At 29.2% G+C, this 15,125-nt stretch overlaps 1 protein-coding gene across 7 annotated transcripts in view; it reads right to left on the bottom strand.

Moving 5' to 3' along the window:
• LOC129966737 (dystrophin-like) overlaps nt 1–15,125 on the bottom strand; it is a 249,446-nt gene that overhangs the window by 43,302 nt on the left and 191,019 nt on the right. For all 7 annotated transcript variants that reach the window (XM_056081284.1, XM_056081279.1, XM_056081286.1 and 4 more), the window contains one exon: nt 11,737–11,948. In XM_056081284.1, the coding sequence (XP_055937259.1) occupies nt 11,737–11,948 (212 nt within the window). The remainder of the gene's footprint in view (nt 1–11,736; nt 11,949–15,125) is intronic.

Here is a 15,125-nt window from a genome sequence, read left to right as displayed (position 1 = left end):
TTAGAGCGATTCTTTTTTGAAATTTTAATTAAAAATTAAGCAAAATTTTGGCGTTTAACCGTAGATACCTAAGAAAATAGTACAGAAAAAAAAACTGATTTTAAAATTCAAAAAATTATCTTTTTAATTATATCCATTTTTTTTACAGTATAAATATTTCTTTTCCAATAATCAAGTTTCCAAAAAAATAAATATTTTAAGCACTTTTCCAACAATGATTGTAAAAATTCTGAACGAATATTAAATGTATCAGAAACAATTATACAAAAACGCAAAGACATAAGAATTGTGAAAGAATACTAAAGTTAAAGATAAAAGTCACTATTAGAGTAGTAGATATATTTTTTGTTTCCTTTTTGTTTTACAATTCAAACTGCTGTCTTGTCTTTAATACAAATCATTAACGGAATATCAGATTTCAAGAAAGCAGACGATATATTTACTTAATATTGGGGGAAAAATCTATAAAAGATTCAAAATTTTATTTAAAATGCCATTAACATAAAGAAACATGCCTAAACTAGCATTGCTTTAGGTTAGAAAATGTCTTTCATTTTTATACAAATATCAAAATGCATCCATTTTTTACGAATTTCAAGGCAATTGACAGAAAGTAAGAGAAATAAATGCATAATAAAATGAACTGAATGGCGTTAAGTCTTACATATGAATTATATATTTATTAAAATTCGAAGCTTAAAATACTTTGCTGAAGATATCATTAAAATCAAATCACACAAAATATTTAATGAAACATTTAAGCAACTGTTAATCTCAGCGAAACAGCTTATCGCCAAAGGCAGCTAATTACGGCTAATTAAATATTATAGAAATTTCATACATTTGCAAGATTATTACATGAAAATAAAAAATACAAAGATTGAAAACGATTCTGAATACCAATGTAATAGCAACATTTGTTTTAAAAAATAATTTTATCTTTAAAAATATAAATGTAATTTCGATCAGATTTATGATTGAAAATAAATAAGGTTTCATTCATAAATATGCTAGACTAAACACAGAAAATTCTTATTATTTCCGATAAGCATAATACCAATATTTCAAATTAAATCAGAAATCAATAATACCAATATATCACCTCAACAAAGACAGGAACTGTTCTTTATTGGTTAGTGAATTTCATTTATCGAAAGTTTGCGTATATACCTTACAAAATTCTAAAATCAATATTCCAATATCTCCTTTTCTGCACGTATATTTTAAATGTATTACAGAAAATCGATGGAATTGAAATGACTATTATAAATTTGAGATTGAGAAATTTATGACACCACAATTCCTCGTAGCACAATGTAATATCCACCATCATGTTTACTTTTACGAATAACGTAGGATCAAAGGGGAATTTCCAACTCGACAGACTAGGTAGTTGCCTAGGATTGCTAAATTAAATAGGGTCCGTAAGCAGTGTAAATGGAAAAACTTTGTTTTCTTACTCGCCACATAAATAAGTTTGTAAAGAACAGCTTTCTACGAATGATAAAATATTAGGAAAACATTAAAACTTTATGAAATATAATTGGCCAATCTCCTATATGTTCAATACTTTCAATTAGTAATTAGAATATTTGTGAAACTAAAAATCTGCTTCAATAATATTGTAGAAAAACGATGATGTCGTGCAATCTGGACGCAAAGCAGTTAAATAAAAACGTACGAATAAAGATAATAAATTAAAAAATATTGACTTGAAATAAATTATTAACATATTAAAAATGTGCAGAAATATGAAACTAAACGGAAATCTAATTAAAAGGAGAGCCTCGTATTATATACTGCCTAGAGCGTCAGAATATTAAAATCCCCCATTGGATAATGACAACATATACACATATAAAAAAAACTGTTTGATGCTCTTTGTAACTAATATTGCCAGCATTTGATGTGCTGATTTCACATATGGAAATTTGTTCCTTTCCCATAAATTCTAATTTTCACGATTTAGTGTAGCTAAATTGTGAAAATTTTAAACCGTTTGGCAGTGCATTATTTCTCGATCTGAATAAACATATTAAACGAAACAGAAAAAGAAAAAGAAGAAGAAGAAAAAAAAAAAAAAAAAAAGATGAATATTAGTATTTGTTTTTGAACTAGAAATATTGCAATGGATAAGAAAAAGAATATGATACGATGACTTTGGTCATAGGGAAAATTAATTTAAGAACATGACTCGATAATTTATGCTGAACTGAAAAGCTAATTATCTTTATCAGCATGGCAACCACTAGACATGTCTTTTTTCTAGCGCCTGTGGGATATCAAAATCAAACTATGTCATTCCACAAGAAAAGAGCGACTTACTGGGGGGAAAAGCGTTGGTGAAAGAAGAATTATTCGTTTGGTAGAATATTTTACCTCAACTGCACATACAGCTAGAGTAAATGAAACAGCTTCATGAAAGACCTTGATCAGAACAGCCGTTGCTTTGCATATACAGGACACAAAACAACAACAAATTAAAAAATCTTCATCAAAAACTGGAATTTTCTGTGGCCACCAAATTAGGCAGATATTCACAAATAAAACTGAAATTCATAAATAATTCCCATTTCGTGGATTGAATGAGGCAGAGCCAAAAACAAGAATCTTATTTGCCCTTGCTTTGAAGCAACTTCTGAAGCTTCAGCAACTGCGAAGCTTAAATTTATTTTCATTTGAATAATAATCAGCTTAACAGCTTCAAAAATTCTGATTGTAATCTAATCATATTTATTACTCTCCCAACCATTTAGATATTCTTGCAGCAGAAAAATGTTTCACACAAGAATGTTAAATAAATAAGAATGTTAAAGCATAAAAGAAGTTCTTAGAATGTTGGGTAAAACAACCCTTTCCTTTATTTCTCTTTCATTCTTTTCGTTTTTAATTTATAATTAAGCTAATGTATATTTACAAGAGCATCCAGTCAATTTAACGCCTTCGAAAGCTGATTAGCACAACATGTTCACTTTTCTTTCCAGCACATGAAAACAAATAAAATCAATGAGTTAAAAAAATCTACGGCATCAAAATGTATATTGACCTGTGTAATATAATGATTATTTTTTTAATTTTAATTATTAGTTTTGAAACCAATTGCGTAATGCTTCAATATGAACTATATAAATATTGTGTTTAATAAATATTTAGACCTTTTAAATATTTTCCATCGATACAACCAAAAAAAATGAGAAATAAAGAATGAATTATCAAAAAGGGAAATTCAACAAATTAAAATGAAATCCATAAGATGATTTTTTTAAATTTTTATTTTAAAATAATGATAAATCAAAAAAATTGACTCCAATGTTTAGGCGATCTAACTTGGAGTCACGACAGATAATTTAAGATGTCTTAAACGAATGAATTAATATTGTCCATTCATTTTTCAAAAAATGCATAAAACAGCATATGTTTCAAATCTAATTCAAGAATAAGTTTTCTCTGTAAAAGATGTATTTAAAATATGAACTACATAATTCAGTTAACGCTTCTGCTTCCTTTCTTGGAAAAAGTGCTGTAATCGTCAAAATATTGAACCTCCAAGGTTTTGATGAATTTCAACATTTTAGACCTTTTTAGGGAAGGAAGAGGGGACATTCAGAAATACGTCCATTTATTTGTGAACAGGATAAACTGAAATTGTATACTATTGTATACTGGATGAAATTTGTTACTGGGAAACCTGCCTGTCTGTTCGATCGTCCGCGTGTATGAAAAGACAATAACTCAGAAATGCAACTAATTAAACGAATGAAAACCGACAAATAATTTAATCACCTTAAACTGAAATTAAGGATAAATTAAGGATAGCCTGACAAAGGGATGATAATTTGTCTCTGAATGTATGTGAGTATAAAAATCGTATGCCATCTTAACACCAAGACTGTACATCTGTATTAAATGTTGCTGACAATTCCTCAAAGAGAAGAGGGCTCAAATACGTTATAAAATTCTATCCATTATTAAGAGAAGCTATAACTAAAATGTGCTCCATTGCGAAAGATGTGAGAAAATCGAAAAACATCTTTGCTGGTTTAAATTAATATTTTAGCTCTAAAACTGTAAAAAGAATAAAAGGAATTCATTCGGAATAATAATAATAAAAGAAATTTGAATATCTATAATTGAAACATTGTAGATTTTAATTTTTAAAACTTGATATGACTGTCTTTACTTTATTTTTAAAAATTTACTAATATTTATACTGCAGCGATAGCAGGCACATAAAAAAAATGCATTTAATACTGTAGCAAACTAAATGCGTATAGATGCAATTAGCAAATCAATGAAAAGAACTGTTATAAAATTAATTTCTTCTAAATTTGGCAACTCTATATTCAACGGTTTGCTTTAGAGAGTGTTTAGGACGAGTTTTGCATCCTATATGTTGTAATATACCAGTCAGTAAACATCATCGCATTAATAATACACAATAATCTTACAAAGATATTGATACAAAATAAAATACTTAAAGGTATTCAAACAAATCAACAAAATTTAAATTTTCTCAATTCCATCACCCTTTCCAACATTTTTTCTCTCTCTTTCAAAGAAAGCATAAACGTATTTATTTAAACAAAATACCATAATAAAAAGCGATACAAACTTCATTCAATTATTTTATATTTGTGTTTCAGAGAAAAAGTTAACAAGCATAACTGTTCATCTTTATCGAAATCATTACACGAACAGAATAAACAGAGAAGAAAACATCGTTTTAAGATATTAATGTCTTCACAAAAAAGAAGAAAAGAAAAAAAAAGAAAGAAAATTCTGCGGTATTTGTTCAGTGTGACATTCCCTTATCAATTAATGATGCTTAAGAAGGAAAAATACACAAATAAATATCTAGAAAAGAGATTAGATAAATCTTAAGAATGTGGCTTTTGTCCCTCTCTTATCTAAAACGGAACATGAGACATGTATTGCGTTCAAAATTATGAGCTGGAAAACATGCCTTTGAATAAAATAACCTCTTTTCCGAACGGTTTCATATTTCGAAAAATTCTGAACAATATAACTTTCCAATTCTTGACAATCCACTGTAAACACACAAAGAAGGGAATGTTTAGGCAATTGTAAAAATATTTTGCATTAATATAATTACTAAATAATTCGTAATCGCTAATCACCGTTTTTGCTTTGTTTTTTTCCATATAATTTACAAGTAACTTCAAGTAACAATTTTTCGTGTTTTGTGAATATCATTGTTTTTACAATAGCTTTACCAATAACACAAATGAGGCAATAAAATTATGACAATTTATTTGCTTTGAATAATTTAAATGAGAAAATGATTATGTGCTATATCAGTGACGTATAGTGTGACAAATAATTACAACTTAATGATGCTGAATAAAACATTAGGACTCAATAAAAAGTTTTTTCATTGGTGAGTAGAGAATATTATAACTTGTATAATGTTTCTCTGTAAGATTTAGTTGCCAATTTTTTTATTATATAGATAAGTATACTATTATTTTTATCTTAAATATCAGAGTGGTTTTGAATTCAATTTATAATTCATTTGCCACTGTCAGTTTCTTAGTAAATATGATATTGAGTTCATAAAATATTCAAACAGTATTCATTTCAGAAACAAGATCCTTCCAAGAAAACAATTACAGAATTAGATTGGTGTTAGAAGGTATTGTCTTCTATGTCAAACCTTTTGGCAAGGATTTGTCTTGTGATAATGTGATCTTTAGCCGTAATTGAACAATGTTTTTCGCTATTACGGCAAAATTAGTGAAAATTAAACAAAAATGCTTCTTCTGAATACTCTCTTTATTTATTTATTTTTCGAAATTTAATTCAATTATTTTGGTTTAAAGCAACATGAAGGATATTTTGAAATAGCCTTCGTAATTTCGAACCGTTCTCAATTCTCAAAATCTCACGATCTCAAGTCATCGAAAAGAAAAATCCAGGAACAAAGATGAAACAAATAAAGTGGACGAAATTCCAATAATAATAAATATCAAAATAACAGCTTGCTAGCGTTTAAGTAACACATAAAAGCTATTATACTATATTTAAAAGGTGTAAAAAGAAGAAATATAGTAAAAGCATTTTTTTTTTTTTTTTTTTTTTTTTAAACTTTTGGTATCTTTACTACCAAATTTAACCGTGGCCTGAAATTACGAAATCCTTTTCAAAATAGCCAAACCAATCCTTTCCAAAATATTCGTTGTTTCAAAACGGAATGTTAATATAACTAAGTTAAAACTATTGTTAAAAACTATTAATGTGTGATATGGCAACATAAAAATTCATTTTTTGCAATTCTTTTTTTATTACCAGTCTCTACACGAGCCTAGGTGTTTTCATGTAATTGCCTATCTCGTTTATTGAAACTTTGTAATTGGAAGTAATCTAACTGCAATATTTAAGGAAACAAGCGTTTGTGTCATTTTTTGGGGAACTCTGATTGCATGGAAACACCTAGCCTCCTGTAGATACTGATAATAAAAAAGAATTACAAAAATTAAATTTTTATATAGCCACATCACACATTAGTAGTTTCAACTTAATTATATTAATATCCCATTTTCAAACAGAAAGCATTCTGGAAAGGATTGGTTTGGCTAATTTGGAAAAGAATTCGTAATTTTAAACCACGTTCAAATGTCGAGGAAGCTACCTTAGATAGTATGTTCTCTTCAAACTTTCGCACCACATCAGAAGGAGGATGACGAATTAAGTGTGTTCCAGGCCCTCTTACACCGCAACTGTTTAGATCACACATTTGTAAAAAAATCGCCACTGATGATAAGAGTTTTATACTAAGAATTGTCTTTTAAGATTCCAAAAATGATCGTTTTGAAAATCGATGCTTCCATCTGAATTAAAGCGACATTTGTCAGTCCATACAACATTTCTCAGGAAAGAAGGATTTGATTCTATTTGAAATTGCACCCAATAGCAAAACTCTAGATGTTGCTTAAGATCTGATTATAACTATCCATGGAGTCCACAAGCTACAATGAAAAGTTCTGAACTCAATGTTCGTACACTAGCAAGAAGGTAACAAGTAAAAGTTTAAAATGTCAATTATTGTATACTGGATAAATTTTCATCCTCCCAGGGAAATAAGGATAAGGACTGTAGTTGAAATCACTAAACCGTAATGTAAATAAATACATTTCCTAGACATTAGTTTTTTTTAACTTTAAAATGTGGTATAAAACTTTTTAGTTATATTAATGCACCATTTTGAATCGAAATGAAATTTTTAGAACAGCCGTGGTAACTCGGTTATAGTTCAGCAACGCATTGTAAAACCCTCCGCGTTTTTGAGCATGCGTTAGGATCGGTTTAATTCTTCAAAATAAGGGTGAAAGGAAAGATGAAAGGACATTTACTTACATGTTTTATAACTAATTATATAACTTATTAGTTTACATGTTTACATTTACTAGTATATAATAGGGAAAATCCAAGGTCAAAAGGAATACCGGAAATGCACTCATCGTTCCGCGTCTCACCCCTTAATGAGATGGAGTCAACGAAATGTGGTCGTCTCAGAATCCGTTAACGAACTATACTCGGATGACAAGATTAACATTTGAACTACCATTTTTTCTACACACTTCTTCACCATTAGAGCAAGATGATGTTTCATCCAATATTCAGAATCTGCGTATATCAGGCCCATTAATAAGGATCTTATAAGGATTCTAGTTTAAATCTGGAACCGTCCTGTCACAAAGTGGAAAACTTACCACTAAGTCAATACTGGGTCCAAGTAAAAGGGGAAAAAAAAAAAAAAAGCACAAAAAATTTTGTTTTAGAGAAAATCGTTTAATAAAACCAACCATAAAACATAGATGTATCATCTTCTGTGAATCAAAAGAAAACGGAGCGTCAAAAATACTATCTACAAGTCCGACCTATTTTTATACAATATAAAGATAAGCGGCCAACTAGAGAAACTGGTCCACATTTATGTTTCATTTGCAATTTCAGTTCATTCCAATACCCAGGAAGACTGACTTGATCATAAGTTACAGAAATGCCCCTCCCAGAAAAAGAATGAAAATTTTAAAGTGCAACAGCCACCTCAACCACAGCGAGCTATTCGTTGCTAAAGCTCATATTGTTGTACTGAGTTTTAAATAATACTGTTTAAAAAAAACAGTCAAATGATTGAAAACGTAATTTTCTTTTTCCTATTTATACGCCTCAACAAAATCACGTCTTAATCCTGTAAGCCAACGATATGTCTTTATCTAAAGTACACCAAGATCAATAAATAAGCAAGACAACGTTGTAATAGTTCCCGAATGAGGAAAATGAATTCAACAACTCGCTTTAGCACAGTCGCCTTGTTGTTTGAACTGATCTCGAATTGAACCAATGCACTTATATCAATCCACAAAATCATTCCCAACAGCTTCTGTTTATTGCATATTAAATCAAAACATTATGCGCATAATGATCGGGTTATGTTTCAATGATGAGTATCTTTATGACACATTTAAATATGTAACAGCACAAACAGGTTTCTTTAAGAATGGTCTCTGTAACGTAAGCGAAACACCAAGGTGTCTTTCTGTGCCTAAGAAGTTTCCAGAAGAAATGGTATCAAGATATAAAAATTAATGAATTTCTTGTAATGAGCTTCCAACGGCGTTTAAATCGTTAAGGCTGCAATCCTGTTGTGGCAGATAACCTTTCCCGATCTTTGCCTTCGCCTCTTTGCTAATTACAGAGGATGAGAGCTCCTTAGCGCATGAGATGTTTCCGCTAAGCAGCAATTAAAATAAATAATAACTACAACTGAAATTTATCTGAATAATTAGGTATGGGTGAGTGCAATCATTTGTGCGATTTGACTTTCGCGCAATCATTAGGACCAAGAAAATAATTATTCGTTAAGAACTGTAAAAAAAAAATAAAAAAATCTCAAAAACTATTGAATAAAAAAATGGGAGGTTAAAAGAGATTTTTTAAGCTATTTATATGCATTGTAGTTGACGCTCCTTTTTTTCCCATCTCTGCCCCTCTTTTGTAGGAAATAAAACTTAAATTACTGTTATTATTTAAAGAGGTTTCAAAATCCAAGTGAAACCAGTCAACAGACAAGAAAGAGAAAAACTGCTGCATTCAAACAATTTTTTTTAAGGTTAAAAAAAAATTGTTTTGTTTTGTTTTCTTGTTTATGATAAATTCCTATACATTTTACTTTGGCATTTCGTGACGTTTATTTACATTTTACAGCAGTTCAGAGCCATATGTCATTTAATCACTCAAAATGTAAATAATGTTGCATCGCTATCTCTACTTCAAATAAATAATATAGAGATAAATTTTTTTTAAAAAATTTTAATTTATTAAAAATTAAGCTAAATTTTTAACTTTGTCTATCGAACTTCCGAAAATAATTTTACTCAAAACTGAATTTTATACCATCTGAGCATCTAAAAATGTGTCGCTTACATGACAACAATTTAACAAGCAGGCACATGTTTCCTGAAGTTTGCTAATTTTTACTTTCTCGTATACATAGTACAGAGAAAGTATAGTAATTGTCAAAAAATTCGAATCCAAGATGTGACACATAACTCAAAAACGCTTTGATCTAGATGGATGAAATTTGGTATAAATATAAAAGCTAAAAATTCGTTTCCTTCTCCTCTCCATTATATATAATGACTTCAATGCAACAAATGCAAAAATCTTGTTTACTATGAAACTTTTAAAAACTGGACCCTAAGTGATACTAAATTATCTTTATTTAAGTACAGTTTCTATTTAAAACGTACAAGTTTTCCTTTCTATATAAAAAAATATTATTCAGAAACGATGTTAGGCAAATTAAAATAAGGTCCCACTTCAAATGGTAGTTTGCAAAATCTGCCGCGACTGCTTCTTTCAGATTCTTTGGTATTTGTAAATAAAAATATAGTTGCAAAAAATAATCCTGATTTGAAATATTCGATTAAAAACAGCTGCATTTAATCAAATGTTCAATATTTTTAATTAATTTTGAAATAGTAATCGTTAATTAATGATACATTTTCTTATCTACTTCTATGGTTGGGATGATAAATATATTCCACAGAATAGAGAATAATAATTTCTTTCTCCTTTTTAAGAAGTACCGACAAAGGAAGAAAAGGGAAAAAACTTCTCAGATGTTTAACTATAATGGTATAAAAACGTTGTGTACTGAATTATGATAATTGTTACGTGATAAAATTATAATGCAGTGTTCGTAATGCAGATATTTTGGCTTTCTTCTCATTATTGTTATGTACCGTAATGTTCTCAACGAACATACAAATTGTTCATCACTGACTTCAAATAGATAACACTAAAAAGAAAATAAAAATAGCTATCGATTTCTGTTTTAATTATTTTCCTAATTTTCTTATTAATTGAAAATTTTCTCAGAAAAAACAATGAAAGGAAACGACGGAGAAATCATTTCATTAATAAAAACGCAATCTAAAATTAAACCTTCACAATTCGCTTTTATTCTCGATGGTGACTAGATAACGACGTATGGACGACCACTTCGTGCATTTAGCACGTTCCCTTTAATCGTACCGATCTGAAAAACTATCAGATTTGATCTGAAGGACTTGTTAAACTAGAGATGGTTAATATGTGAGTATTTTTATGTGATAAATAATATACTTATAAAAAATAAAATATTAAAATTAGGTTTTAAAAAATTCCTAGCAATATTTACCTTATTTTTTAGCTCTAAACCCAGTAGTTTGAGAAAAACAATCAGTAAGTTCCTAAAAATTTCGATTAAAAAAATCATGCTTATTCCTTTACAAAAGCAGACAAACAAAATGAATATCCCAATATCAGACTGTCATATGCTCTTCCTTCAAACCCCGCCAATACCCGTGGAAAAATTCATCATGCAATGGTCGTAATCATCAAATTCTGATCAAGTTTCTCAAGAAATCCCCTACAGGAACATCGATTGAATAATTTTTTCTTATTTAATATGGAATAAATATTTTAATTTTATTATAATACATGTAAAGTACGTAAAAAAGTATATGAAATTCCTTATAATTTGTAAAGAAAGGAAAATAAGAAATTATGTAAGAATGTTTAAAATATCTCACACACTTTTTTACTTCAGTATAATTTAAAATTACAATTAGGATTATTAAAATATTGATAATAAACAAACTGCAACGTATTTTATTAAAGTACCTTTAACTAAAAAAAAAAAATGAATATATTTTAAAATCATTTGGAGCCCAATTTTCAAAAACGCTTACAGACTAACTTCGAAGAAATGACGACTGTGACGTTAAAATTGCAAGACAGAAAGTTAGGAAATGAACATGAGTTAAGTTTACTAGAATTGGCGACGTTCTGCTCCTTTATAGAATATGACTGGAAATGTGTTATTAATGAGAAATGCACAGAGTTCAATACAATTGTACTTATTACAACCCTATAATTTCACTGCGCTATGCTATCCATCTTTACTTTTCTCCCTCTCAGCAAATGTACTCGTCTGGTTAGCTGCCAACTCATCAGAGTCACTCTGTATTTCAAAATTTAAGTTGCTGGCGAATGGCTCCGTGTATTTCCTTTTTAGTAAATATAATTTTAAAAATTAATTTTTTTTAAAAAAAAGGGGGGGGGTGCTCAACGTAGAAAGGGTTAACGATCCCTGGTTTAGACTAAGAAATACTTCACAACCCAAGGACCAGAGAGTCATTCTGAAGGACAACTCGCAAGGGCACTCACTTTTTGTTCTTTGAGCTGTGCTTCCAAAATGTCGAGGGTTTGGCCTACGGGTGGCATGCGTTCGAGACGAGCCTGCAGCCTGGACAGCCAGGCGTCCACATCCCTCCGCCTCTCCTCGAAGCTGCGTCCGTCGGCCAGCATCCCTTCCAGCTGGCGCTTTCTCTGCATCGCCCCCTCCCGCACCTCCTCCCACTCGGAGTGAAGATGCAGCGCTGCAAAAAATAAGAAAAACAACAATTATGAAGCATAGTGTCAATTATAGTGAATCGATAGTCAAATATAGGGCATATGAGAAAACGCTATTAATATTCGGAACTCAAGAAAAGACATATCACTTGCCAGAAAATCGACAAGATATATCAAGAAAATCGACACAGTTAAATGAAAGTCATTATGTTAGGTGATGATTATATGGATGAGAAAAATCTTCAACTGATTTTTTTTTTCCTAATTAAAGACAATGGAGAGAAGTTACGAATTTTTGAAAGGCAATCTTAAATTTCATCAAATATCTATACACACACTTACAGACATGTAAAAATATCTATTATTAAAACTAAACAAAAATCTATCAATACATCAAGAATTATTTTACAGAATAAACTGCAAGTCCCATATTTTTAAATCCGCACCCAAATGTATCAAGAAATTTTGTAAAATTTATACTAATAATTTACAACGAAAAAAATTCAAACAATAATATATCTAAATAATAACATATAAGCAATACATAAGCATATATTTAAAATATCCACATAAAAGTTATGAATATATACTTGCGAACAGCTTAATATTACACCAATTTATAATAATTTGAGAAGCAAAACTACTGAACTCTTTAACTATGCAGATGGTGCTACAAAATATAAAAGAAATATAATCAATTCGAGATAAGTACTTTCACAAAAATAATAAATTCAATACGACTTAGTGTCCACTATGAGATTGCCCCTTCAACTTATTATTAAAAGAACCAAGTATTATTTGAGAGCAATAAATAAATAAGACATGAAGCTAATCCTATAAAAATATAAAATACTGAAATGTTCACCCCTTTATTGCAAATTTAAAACCGAAAACATATATATGCATAAATATATCAGGAAGAAGGGAAGTTATTTTTAATATAATTTTTACATTTCGAATATATCAAGAGAGAGGAGGGGTCCTAGAATCTAATATGTTGCAACATATATCAAAACATGTTTGAACAGTAAAAATCCCAAATGAGCATTAATTCAGCTTTCAACAGGAACAAACAAAACTGCTTTTTTAAATAAAAGTCGGTTCTGTGAAGGATGATAACGAGACTTGGCCTCTTTAAAAAAAACTTCAGAAACTGTCGTTGTTACAGTCTGCATTCTCTCCAGCTATTTGTCTTCTTTTTTCTCCTTATGATACGCAAGCTAAGATTCATAGCTAAACTTTCCGGCTAAAATCTTTCACCATCGATCGAGGTCTATACTACTCCCCTCCTCCCCAAAAAAGTTAGGAGGGCGTGGGGAAAAAAAGAGCCACGTGTTGGTTGTTCGCATTTGGAAGCTAACCGCGTTCTCAATATCATATACTTTAAGCGACAAAAAAGCTTTGGAAGATTTCCAAATCGCCTTCGAATTCCAAAAACCAACTCTGTGACTCATAAAAGGAAAAAGACTCTCCGGCTAGAAATTTATACCATTTATTTGCAGACGGCCATTGTAGAATGGAATGATATGAAATGCATTGCCTTATGGGGGACGAATATTCCAAGCCATATTATTTTCAGAAGACTAGCATTAGAGCTCTGATTCTAGTTCCCTACATCTTCCCTTTTGCAAGAAACAAAATGGCCCTGCTTATTTAACAGACTGTTAAATCTATTTTAAAACATATAGTCTCAAAAAGTTTTATTTTATGCGTAGAGAAATGTAAAATATTCATATTAAAAGGTATGATAATAGATAAGATTTCGTTGTCACAGAATATAACTATCAATTTTGTCATAGAAACTGCAACAACTGCTGAATACATTAAGAATAAAATTAATTATTCAATCAGGCTGATGTATACATTTAAGTCAGGTAGATTTCTCCACAAATTTATAAAAGAGAATTTCAATAAAAGTCATTTGAAGGGTCAGAATAAAATATGTGTTCTAAAAAGAATAAAATGGCTTCAGTAAATGCAGATTTGATTTGGAAATACAGGAAATAGCACCAATTTAATTTTTCATTATTAGAAAATTTTCCTTTCGATTCTAATAACTTTTTAGAAATCAAAACATGTAAAAATTTAATATCTTATTCACTGTTAAAATATCTCTCTCTTTCATGAAACTACAATAAAATAAGCAATGTAAAATCAGTCAATACTTTTATATTCAATTTATCAAACTAAAATGGAGAAGCAAATGTATTTTAATAGCATACAAATCATAAATACTTTTTTAATTTCATTTATGTAAACTGAAAAGTATTTTTAGAACACATCTCAGCTTAAATCACTATTTCCGACTATTCCCTGAATTAAGATACAAAGAATCCAAAAATTCTACGAAATCATTTTGTTAAATTATTATGTTATTTCTTCTATTATTATGTTATTTCTTTTCTTTTAGCTTTAAACTAGTTCATAACAAATTTGTCCTTCTTTCAGTTGTTATTTGCAAGCGTGGTAGAAACAATAATATTATCAATATTACTATTATCTCTCGCATTAACAAATACCTTTTAAAATTATATTTTAAAAGTTATTATTATAATTTTAAAACAACTCATCATAGAAATGTACACAGTCTCATTTTTTTTAAATAACGCAATTGAAATTTTGCTTAAAAATAATATTCACTTAATATATTATGTTATAAATTACATACGCATTAAAACATTATAGTTGTTAGTAGAGGTATTTGCATACTTGTAATAAATAGCAAAGTGTCCAAAGTTAACGCAGAATCCCGAATTTTACTAATAAATAAGCAACTCATATATCATTCAGATTTAGTTTTGTTAAAATTAAGCACGAAACAATTTTCAACTATTGACGGTCGTTTAAAGAGATCCTAAATTCCAATAAAAATCCCGAAAAGTCCGTTGTTTTCTTATTTATCAATATATTGTTTATAATAAAATAAAAATGAACAAATCTAATTTTTCTAAACTTTTAACTTCAAAGGAAATCGGCAATAGATTTTAACAACACAAAGAATAAGCTTCATATTCCATTATTGCCATTAAAGATGAATTAGCCTGAATTCAAAAGTAATCGAACCAATTCCAAAATATATCATTTATATTTTTTTAAAGCTCTGCTTTTTTTTAATAAATTTTTGATTAGGAACTTATTAATTGTATCTGAATTTTTATTTATTTGTTTATTTCTATACTTTTTGAATTTTTCCTAAAACACCT

This window comes from Argiope bruennichi, chromosome 4, assembly GCF_947563725.1.
Source record: "Argiope bruennichi chromosome 4, qqArgBrue1.1, whole genome shotgun sequence".
In the NCBI taxonomy this organism is placed as follows: Eukaryota; Metazoa; Arthropoda; class Arachnida; order Araneae; family Araneidae; genus Argiope; species Argiope bruennichi.
This window is presented reverse-complemented; position numbering and strand designations above follow the sequence as displayed.